Source organism: Stigmatopora nigra, chromosome 7, assembly GCF_051989575.1.
Source record: "Stigmatopora nigra isolate UIUO_SnigA chromosome 7, RoL_Snig_1.1, whole genome shotgun sequence".
In the NCBI taxonomy this organism is placed as follows: domain Eukaryota; kingdom Metazoa; phylum Chordata; class Actinopteri; order Syngnathiformes; family Syngnathidae; genus Stigmatopora; species Stigmatopora nigra.
In genome coordinates, this window is record NC_135514.1 from 12,337,475 (window position 1) to 12,349,648 (window position 12,174).

The 12,174-nt window shown below is 36.6% G+C and overlaps 1 protein-coding gene across 1 annotated transcript in view; it reads right to left on the reverse strand.

Moving 5' to 3' along the window:
- Nucleotides 1-1,473: 1,473 nt before the first annotated feature.
- Nucleotides 1,474-12,174, reverse strand: part of iglon5 (IgLON family member 5) — a 147,497-nt gene continuing 136,796 nt past the window's right edge. The window contains exons 6-9 of the mRNA XM_077721482.1: nt 8,568-8,699; nt 8,374-8,494; nt 5,633-5,784; nt 1,474-3,870 (exon numbers count right to left, since the gene is read on the reverse strand). Of these exons, the coding sequence (XP_077577608.1) occupies nt 3,764-3,870; nt 5,633-5,784; nt 8,374-8,494; nt 8,568-8,699 (512 nt within the window). The 3' untranslated portion in view covers nt 1,474-3,763. The remainder of the gene's footprint in view (nt 3,871-5,632; nt 5,785-8,373; nt 8,495-8,567; nt 8,700-12,174) is intronic.

The window sequence follows — 12,174 nt, forward strand, 5'->3', positions numbered from 1 at the left end:
CAGAAAGCGGCTTCAAATTTAATTCACAAGACCTTATTAACACAAGTAGGGTCCTCATTAGCATTCACGTGGCAAATGTCTCATTAGCGTTTGCCCAGACTTGTTTTTTTTTTGAGGAGTGTTATTTATACACGTGAAATAGGCCACTTTGTGTTTATTATTCATATGACATATTGTGTGGCACACACACAGAGACACCCTACTTGCTATTTCCTTGGGGGAGACTGCAACATTTTCAATTTGGAAAGAGAAAGTGGAACATTAAAAGTAAATACGTGAAATCCGTTTGGAAAAAAATAGCTGGGTTATAGCTAGATATTGTTTTGGTCTGAATTTTTAAGTTTTAATGCCTTTAACTATTAAGCTTAATTTTTGAAATGGTATTTGTTAATAGGGAAAAGGGTCACAATATCTGAACATTCTTTTTAGCCACTATGAAATATGATTTTTTTTAAGTGATAAGGTTTTGGCAGATCCTCAAATTAAGTAACCTGGATTTAAAACCGGGTGCAAAAATATTAATAATAATAATAAATGTTTGGTCGCCGGGCATTTGGTCGCCGGGCATTTGGTCGCCGGGCATTTGGTCGCCTGGACGTTTGATCACCTGGACGTTTGGTCGCCTGGACGTTTGGTCGCCTGGACGTTTGGTCGCCTGGACGTTTGGTCGCCTGAAAGTTTGGTCGCCTGGACATTTGGTCGCCTGGACATTTGACAACATGACACAGTTTATGGTTGAAAACAGCTCTCAAAATTATATTCATGAGAGAGAGGTTTAATATCTAAATATCTACTGTTGAAACCAGCTCTCAAAATTATATTCACCCGGGCGACCAAACGTTTGGGCGACCAAACTTTTTGTCGACCAAACGTCCGGGCGACCAAACGTCCGGGCGACCAAACGTCCGGGCGACCAAACGTCCGGGCGACCAAAACGTCCGGCCACCAAAACGTCCGGGCGACCAAACGTCCGGGCGACCAAAACGTCCGGCCACCAAAACGTCCGGGCGACCAAACGTCCGGGCGACCAAACGTCCGGGCGACCAAACGTCCGGGCGACCAAACGTCCGGGCGACCAAACGTCCGGGCGACCAAACGTCCGGGCGACCAAACGTCCGGGCGACCAAACGTCCGGGCGACCAAACGTCCGGGCGACCAAACGTCCGGGCAACCAAACATCCGGGCGACCAAACGTCCGGTCACGCATCCTGTGAGGAAAAAAAACCTTTAAAACCAATCAAAAGCCTCACTCTTCATTCACTGCAACCCATCACAAATCCAACAATTTTTAATATCATTTTTTACTGTCAAAATCCATCCAAACAACGTACATGAACGTGCTTTTTCCCCCCTGTTGTCCCCCACCACCACCACCACCACCTTTATCGCACATTGAGAAATATTTTTGCCTCTATTTTTTTGCTCTTTTTTCATCATAAACACATTACATAGACACAAATGTGAGATGATTGAAAAAAAAATAAAATAAAATGGACTATTCTTCATTTTTTTTACCAACATGCACAAATGGTGCGTTCCAACATTTTCAGCATCTTTTCCATACACTTCACAGCATACAGTCAATATGACAACAGAACTTTTTTCCTCTTTTTTTCCAGGGCGAGGGGGTTATTGCTGCTCGGACACATTCATATTGCTGTTGTCATACACTCGGGAGGGGGACCCTCTTACCCCCCACCCCCGCTCCATCCCCCCGAAATTGCGTTTCATCCACCATACAACACGACATAGTTGGCAAATGATTACATTTTATTTCCCCATTGACAAAGGTGCTCAGACAAGTGGACACATACACCGTATATGACGGGGGTGAGTGTTATATAAATGATAATAATAATGAAAATACCCCTTGAAGTAATTTTTTAAAAAGCTTGCCATGGCAAAATAGGTAAACTTTACATCTTTTTTTTCCACCCAGACGCATCAAAGTATAAAAAAAATTAACCCCCCCCGCACTTAAATCCACATCAAGCCACCCTTCCAAATAAATCATTATCACCATATTTTTGTGTCTTTTCACAATGAAATGACTATTTATAGGTATTCAAATACATATTAACATCAGCATTGGTAGTAGAAGCAACGCGAAAAAAAAGCCAGGTGGGGGGGCGGAGTCTAATGGAGTCACAACAGGGCTAACATGCTATCAACAAGCAACAAAGCTGTGGAGCAGGCAATCAATTGCCCATCTACTCCTGTACATCATATATTTACACTGATGCTGTGGAATGGATGGATATATGGGTTGGGGGAGGGGCTTAAAAAGGCCTGGGCGGGGGTGAAACGTCAAACCCCGCCCCGGTCTTATTATTTTGTGCACCTTTTGACATCATTCGTCGCAGATTGAACTGCTGCACGGTTGGAAATGGAAATAAGCTATACAATACACTATTTTTTTTATATATATATGTATATATATACTAAATATAGACAGTTGTGCTCAAAAGTTTAGGCACACTTATTCAGGGCATTTGGATTATATAGCATTCAAATGATGGGTGTAGGAATAGGACGATTTGGGTAGATATGTTGATTGGTTAACTCAATAAATGGGTTCAAAATAGCTGCTAGCATGGGTTGTTAGCTCAGTAGTTAGCATGCTTGACGGTGGCATTGGCAGCGTATGTATAAGCTAGGTTTAGTAGCAACAAAACTGGTAAAAAACGTGAAAATAGTATTTTAATTATATAGTGGTTCCTTTACTTACGAATACTTTTACATACGAAATATTCAGGTTACGAAAAGCTTTGCATATTTCATATAAAATTGGTCTACTTTGACAGTTTTTAAAAGTCTAGGGTGTAGTATTTAAGATTGTAGAACACATAATTCAATGTAAAATATGCTTCTACTTACCAAAAATCCAACTTACAAAAAAAACAATTAAATTTATAAGTAGAGGTACCACAGACTATGATAAATATGTGCATTCAATTAAAATAACCTAGACAAAATCTGCTAGCTAGAGCTTTTAGCTCAGTAGTCAGCACGTTCGACTACCTTTGACAGTGAAATTTTAAGCATCTTTTGGACAACAAGATGGCACCAACGTCAACAAAAAAGACAGAAATGTGTCAAAATTAAAACTGTCTTGTTTTGGTCACTTCATACAAATTTTATAACCATTCTCTATTAATCGATCGATTAACTAAACGACAATTCTTAGGGCCAATCACCATCAATAACGTCTAAAAAAAAATGAATGCCCATAATACGTGTTTGTAAACTTTTGACCACACCTGTGAATATGCTTACGTACGTGTGTGTGTGTGTGTAGCCTTAAAGTACACATAGTACACATTTTTACCAATACATGTCCACCATAATAACACAGCGTGACTTTGATGATTCACTTTTCCATAAGGCAGACTTTTTATAAGTCAGTCATTAGTACATAGATACACATTAAAATCCCTTTTTGTTATTACAGCCATTTTCCTCACTGGTCACAATAATCATTAATAATGTACACGCAAATTTGCAAGGCATTGTGGGAGACGGACAAACCATGACAATGCTCGGAGGGCGTGTCATTGAAGGGGATGGGAGGGCGGGGCGAGAGGGCGAGTTGGGTGTTTATCTCCAAGTTGGATGGAATGATTCAATGCATATTCTTTTTTTTTTGTTCACAGTGATGGGTTCGTTAATTAAAGAATTTAATTTCCTTCGTTTTTCGTCAAGGGGGGGCGGGGAGGGTGGGGGGGACCAATTGCGTTTTCCCGGTGGGGGGGAGGGGTTGCGATCAATACACCTGCAGCAATACGGCAGCACAGAGGGACAGCCAAATACTGAGGACGATGCTCGATCCTGATTGGAGAGTATTTGCTTGACCCTGTATAGCACCCGGTCCTGGAAGGACAACAAAAAAACAAAAATTGTTCTAATATGATAAATTGCATACTCGGAAAACGATGTAATAGGATTATTCATGCATCATTAAGCAATTTCGAGTGTTGAATATAGGACTGCCACTAACAATTATTTTGATATTTGAGTAATTAGCCATTATTTTTTGTGATGAGTAAACAAATATGTTGATGGATTTATATATTTATACAAATCAGGTGAAAGATAAGCAATACCGTATTTTCACGACTATAAGGCTCACCGCGTTATAAGGCGCACCTTCAATTAATGATTTTTTCCCACATATAAGGCGCACTGTATTATAGGACGCACTGTATTATAAGGCCCACTGTATTATAAGGCGCACTGTATTATAAGGCGCACTGTATTATAAGGCGCACTGTATTATAGGGCGCACTGTATTATAGGGCGCACTTTCTATTTTGGAGAAAATGTAAGACTTTTAAGTGCGCCTTATAGTCGTGAAAATCCGGTAATTGGTATTGGCTTCCAGGTATGAAGCACTCACTACTTTACAGTCACCTCTAGAGCCAGCCATTGTTGATGTTTTTCGGTTTTTTGGATAAAACTTTGCAGTGGGGGAGGAGCTATATGATGGAAGATTTTGTAAACTAAGATGGCTGATCTGCATATTTAACAGTATTGTTTCAGTTCAGGCGTTTGTGTTTTTTTTAATATCCGTCAGTGGTGGTTTTTCGTTTTTGGTTTTCAGTTTTTTTTCCATATATAAGGCGTACTGGAATATAAGGCGAATATAAAAAAAATAAAATATATATATTTTTAAATTAAATTCAAATTAAGCATTTTTGAAGGAGCATCCCTACTTGGCGGAAATGCACTTATCGCGGGTGGTCGTGGTCCCCATTAACCGCGATGACCGAGGGAACACTGTAGAATGTAGATGATTTTTAGATAATAATAATAGCCCTGGAAGTAAAAACCCATAATAAGATAGTGCCCAAACACAAAAAAATTAGTTTGACACCCAAGTCTGGTGAAAGCTCCTATTTTGAAAGGACGAGAGTGCATCAACAGCTGCTGCTGCTGCTGCTGCTGTTATGATGAATGACATACAGACAAAAAGACAAACACTTCTCCACTGGTCCAAACCTAGGGAAAGAAACATGGCAGGTGCCAAGAGCACTGAACCTGAAATGATTTGAACACAAGTATGATCTGGACACAATTCAAAAATATGTCTGTAAGGATCCTGTGTACACACACTGCATTTTTTTGTGTACAGTAGGGCTGAATACACAAAAAAAACTTTACTGTTGGGCATGAATAACTGTTCATAATAATCAGCGGGATTCATTCATTCCCCTGAAGGACATAAAAAGCATAATGTCATGTAAAATTATTCATTCATTCATTTTCTATTAATTATGTGCATTGATGTGTTAGGCTAAAATTCTAATGATGCGTAAAGATATAGGGAATATTTTTTTAAGGAAAAATAATTTTTAAGGCCTATCAAAATGAATAAATAATTTAAAATGAATATTTCTTGTTTGTGTTGGTGTTTTAATGCCGATAAAAAATAAAATATAGGTCATTATATATGTTTATTGTCGTTGCTTTTGTAACTCATTGAAGGGGTGCAGGCTGGGATAATGGGGAATGGACAAGATGAGGGACTCACTTTGGACGGTAAATGCCCAAACGTGGGTGAGAGGAGTTGGGATTGGAGAGAAATGATGTCTAACCAGTAGGGGGTCGGACTTAATGAGGCGGGGATACGTACGGAATAGTAACATGCTGGCGTTGGAGGCTCCAAGACGGTTGGTGGCGAAACAGGTGTAGTTGCCAAAGTCCTTCTCTGTCACGTTGGTGAAGAGCAGGATGGAACGAGTCTTCTCGTTCTTGATCTGGATGGTGACTTCGTTCCTCACGGGCCTGAAGGAGAATATGGAGGACTTTTTGGTACTTTTTATGTGGAATAAGATGTTTTGGTTCAGCTTGTCTGTGAAATTTGAGTTGGGGAACAATCTGTCATGAGGAACATATGCCTGTAGAGGGTGGTGTGGTAATGCTGGGGTGGGGAAAGTTTTCGGGTCTGGGGCCACATTGACTTTAAAAATTTGACAGATGGGCCAGGTCAGCATAAGAAACGATACATATAAAAAAGTGCATCCGTTAATAGTACATATGAAATATAAACAGAAAAAAAGGACTAAAGTATTAAAATACTCATCACTCATTATTAAAGTAAAAAGTATAAAGTACAAAGTGAAGTAAAAAGGGATGTATTAAGAAATGTCATTTAAATAAGATAGAGGGGCTGTAAAACACAAAAAAACAAATAAGAGTGGACAGAGCTACTGCCACTTGTTTACACGTGATGGCGCCATCTTGGGGAGAAAATAAAATTGCGCAACATCGGCGGGCCGGATTAAAAGGTTTAGCGGGCCAGATGTGGCCCGCGGGCCGTAGTTTTGCAACCTGTTTGGCATTGAGAGCACGAAAGGTTTTCAGTAAATTAGTCAGTTATTTCGTTTTGTTGATTATTAATAAAGCAATTGTCAATCAAATTTCAGTTTTGGATGGGGATTGTATGTGAATTATGACAAAGAAATTATTTGTTTTGACATATGAAAGGAAAAGTATTTTTTTTGGTCAATTAACGGTCATATTGAAATGGTTTTAAAGTAAAAGACATATTTTTACATTCATTTTCCTCTTTTCCTTGATTTACGTATTTTATAACCTTCTACTATGAATACTAGTATACATAAACTGTCCATTAGCTGTCAGTAAATGATTTAAAAAGTCCATTATTTAAATGAAGGGTTCTCCCAAAATTTCTGCATGATAAATAAAGGTTTAACAGAGGCTACAATTTGACCCTGGAACCTCATAATTCAATTTCAATGACTTCCTCCGGGTAAAAAAAAGCCATTCAAAGTCATTTTTAGGAAATGAGTGGAGGGCCTAGATTTTGCCAAAATTAATGGGCAGAAAAGTGACACTGTGACCTTGCCCCATTTGAGCACAAATGTCCTTCTCACCTCATTGTTTCACGCTGTTCGCCATTAGGCACAGTCTTTGTCATCATTAGGGTGTGAATTGTTGCTTTTCTTTCCAAAAAAGCCTTAGATAGGTGACAGACATTTTTTTTTTACATTTAACGTTAAGACCGTTGGTAAAGATAAGGCAACCATATGGTATATATACAGCGTACTGTAAGTGCACTTATGTACACAGATGCTGTATATAAATATTTGCACATAGTGTAGGATAACAAGGGGGTCAAACCCGAGGCACCGGGCCAGGATATGGCATGTTACCTAATTTTTTGTAGCTCAAAGAAAAATGTATTAAAATTTTAGTGGTTCTCAATGAAAATTGTCATATAATGACGGATGAAGTAACAATAGATAAATAATAGGAATATTATGTTGATTTTAGGATTTAAAAATAAACTAAATATTTAAAAATAGCAGATAACAAAGTATATAACTACAAAAAAATTATATTTCTTGCCATGTGTGCAAATATATACATATGTACATGTGCAGATATACATATATACATGTGCAGATATACATATATACATGTGCAGATATACATATATACATGTACGGATATACATATATACATGTACAGATATACATATATACATGTACAGATATACATATATACATATACACATGTACAGATATACATATATACATATACACATGTACAAATATACATATATACATATACACATGTACAAATATACATATATACATATATACATGTACAGATATACATTTACACATACATGTGTATATACATGTACAGATATACATTTACACATACATGTGTATATGCATGTACACATATACACATGTACACACACACACACATTATATATACACATATATATACATACATATATATATATATATACATATATATATATATATATATATATATATATATATATATATATATATATATATATATATATATATATATATATATACATATATATATATATATATATATATATATATATATATATATATATATATATACATATATATATATATATATACATATATATATATATATATATATACATATATATATATACATATACATATACATATACATATACATATACATATATATATATATATATATATATATATATATATATATATATATATATATATATATATATATATATATATATATATATATATATATATATATATATATATATATATATATATATATATATATATATATATATATATATATATATATATATATATATATATATATATATATATATATATATATATATATATATATATATATATATATATATATATATATATATATATATATATATATATATATATATATATATATATATAAACACCAAGAAACACAAACACTTGCTGTGTATTATTTTCTGATTTTTTTTGTAAAAATTATGGTTTAGAATGATAATTATTATTGATACCGGGATGATCAAGAAGTTTTCCTCACCTGTGGTCATCGCGGTACCACTCGAAGAAAGCCGGGGGCACCGCCATGGCTTCACAACGCAAGACCACGGCCTTCCCCAAGTGGGCGGGCAAGTTCTTCATATCGGTGATGCTAGGTGGGTCTTCATTGGGACACAAAAAAAACAGGGAGTTCAGAATCATGTGACAGGAGGCGGACGTACCGATTGTGTTTACAGTTGACGTTGACTTTGACTTTGCGCTTGTCGGGCGTGGCCACGCCATTGTAGGCGATACACTCGTAGTCTTCGGCCTGTTGGCGCTTGATTTCCGTGATGTCCAGGAACTCGCCCTCAGTCACCAGACCATCTGTTGATCACACAAAAATGAAAAATAGAATAAATATGTATTCAATCTTAGTTAGGCAGTGGAACATAGGTTACTTTGCCTTATTCTGGAAGCAAATACGTATGTATATACATATATATTTAGACATACAAGTTCCATTTTTGGGACAACTTGAACAATATTTTTGCTTTTTTTTTGGGACACTGCTAACATTTTCCCAACCTAACAAAACAATTAAAATTGTGTAAATATAAATAAGTGTTCTTAGTTTTTCCTTCCAGTTTTTAGAAGGGCTTACCTATCGATAATCAGATTTTTTTTACTTTTTTTTCCCTTTCCTAAATTTCCTCGTCTGAACCGAATCAATATTTTTTCCCCATTTTTTTTCCACTTTCCCTTTAAATAAAAGCCAAACTCACATTTTATTATTATTTTAAAAAAACAACACTTTCCCTCTAGTTTTAAAAAGCCATACCCCTTTATTGACTTTCCCTTTCTTTCAACTTTAAAAATGTATGAATGGCAATTGAGGAAAAAAATCCCCTTTTCCTTCTTTTATTTATTCATCAGAGGAAACACAATAAACCTTTATTTATTTTTTCCCCGCCTTCAAATCACAGACAAAGTCCCAGGAGTCTCAGCTCCTGAACAAAGTCTCGCAGAGGACAGAATTATTGTCCATGTCAAGGGTGTCAGACTCGGGTTGATTCGCGGGACGCATTAACGTCAACTCGCTTTTATGTGGATTGGACCATTTTAGTTAAAATATCTAGATTTTTTTTTAATAAATGGATTAAAAGAACTGGATTAAAAGCCCTGATTATTCAGTTATTTTATAGATTAAAAAAATGTTTATTTTAGCTTTTTTAAATATATTTTTATATTTTACAAAATGATTTTTGAACTAAAAACACAGAAAAAATGGATTAAAAAATTACAATTAAAAGGGGGAAAATCAGGAAATTTAATATGGATTAAAAGCCCTGAATAATCATTTTATAGATCGAAAACTGTTTATTTTAGTTTTTTTAAATATATTTTTAGAATCTATAAAATAATTTTTGAACTAAAAACACAAAATGATTAAAAAATTACAATTATTGATTTAAAAAGTGGAAAAACAGGAAATTTAATGTACATCTATACTCTTCATTTTAATTTGATCCTAAAACAGAAAGTCAGCACTCATAATTTACTTTCCCGGGCCGCACAAAATGATGCGGTGGGCCAGATTTAGCCCCCGGGCCGCCACTTTGACACCTGTAGTCCACATCCTGTGTGAGTTCCCATTTTCCGAGAACAAAAAAAACCCACAATCCCATCCCTCCCGCCCTCTTCCCATTAAAGGCGGGCAACCCACGAAACGAGACGTTACACATCATCTCCGACAAGAAAATCCTTCTCTTGGATCATTGCTGTCAATCAAAAACACGCATAGGCCAAGCACCCCAAAAACCTTGATAAAACCCACTATTATTCACATCAGAGATTATCACACTGCTTCTAATTGAAGATTAGAGCCGCAGGATTATTAGCACCGAGCCGTAGACGACGTTAAGGGGAAACTGAAGCCTTTTTTTTTTGGGTGGCGGCTGATAGGCTCGTTGCGCTGTTGCTCACTGGTCGCATTAGTCACGTCAACGGTGCGCCCGTGTGAGACATTACTGGTGACAAAAGCGCCAGGAAAGATGGATTTAGGGCACACGTGTGGAGAAATAAACAGTTTGTGGTGGTGGGAGTTGAGAAAAATACAAGACACACAACACAAGAGGATAAAAGGTAAAGCAATACATTGTTATATACGACTCAAGGGTAAAGCCGGCTTCACACAGAGAAATAATCAGGTTATTTTTTCCATAATTTTTGCAGTTTCCGACCAAAGGCAAAAAACTGTAGATTGTCTTACGCCTCCAGTGGTCGGTGGTACGTTGGGAAGAGATTTTTATTGATAGCAGGGTCCGAAAACAAGTCAGGGATGATTGTTTTGAATATTAAACACAATGAATATTTACAACCAAGTATCTTTATGTATGGGGAATTCTAACCTCTCCCAGATTCAAATAGTTTTATGAACCGTGCCCTGAAATGGAATGAAGGCCTATCTCTAACATTAATTCATTTTGCGAAATCCTGCGGGTCGTAGAGGGCGCTGGAGCCTATACTAGCTAACAAGAGGCGGGATTAGAAAAAAATTGACCGCATCTACTGTTTGTAAATGTACAGTATTTTCACGACTATAAGGCGCACCGCATTATAAGGCGCATCCTCAATGAATGACATTTTTTCCATATATAAGGCGCACTGGATTATAAGGCGCACTGTCTATTTTGGAGAAAATTTAAGACTTTTAAGTGCGCCTTATAGTTGTGAAAATACGGTAATTGCTATTGACTTCCAGGTATGAAGCACTTACTCACTACACAGTCACCTCTAGAGACAGCCATTGTTGATGTTTTGGATTTTTTTGTATAAAATCTTGCATTGGGGGAGGAGCTATATGATGGAAGATTTTGTAAACTAAGATGGCATCTGCATATTTAACAGTATTGTTTCAGTTCAGGCGTCTGTGTTTTTTTAATATCCGACAGTGGTGGTTTTTCATTTTTGGTTTTCTGTTTTTTTCCATATATAAGGCGCACTGGATTATAAGGCGCACTGTCTATTTTGGAGAAAATTTAAGACTTTTAAGTGCGCCTTATAGTCGTGAAAATACGGTAATTGCTATTGACTTCCAGGTATGAAGCACTCACTACACAGTCACCTCTAGAGCCAGCCATTGTTGATGTTTTGGATTTTTTTTGGATAAAATCTTGCAGTGGGGGAGGAGCTATATGAACAATCTTTGATGTCCTTCAAATTGAACACAAACACCTGTGGATAAACGTGACACTTCTAACTCAAAGTGTCACAAACATCAACAAGAAAGTACTCTTAACCCCAATTTGAACTCACACTCATTGGGTTGGAAATAAAAAAAATGGTCCCAGAATAGAGGAAGAGGAAAGAGTGGAAGCTGCAAAGCGGGTGTCAAGTAATGATGATGATATCTGACTGCAGCCAGCGGGCAGGCACTTGTACGGTGCTGTATAAAAATATAACTCCATCAAGCACTTAGGAGCTTTGGAAAAGGGGCTTGACTCCTGACCACCTGGTTAGGAGGCGGAGGGTATGAAAGTGAAAGAAGGTTTCCCAGGGTTCAGCACTACAGAGTGTGTTTTCCGGCACTTTGAGCCAGAGAAGATCACTTGAGCTCTCAGCATTTCTTGTCTTTTCACATTTTAGTAACAACACAGTACAGAAAAGGACTGATGACAAGTTGTTATGGAGTATCAGTTAGGAACTAGGGAAAAAAACAACTTTTACATGTCTAAATTTCTCTGCTTGTCCCAACTCATACACTAAAAAAAACATAACCTGACAAAAATCCTAATCCGAAACATTTACTCTTTCCCTAAAACAGGAACAATCTTGCCCTTAAACTAGGGGTGGGCAAACT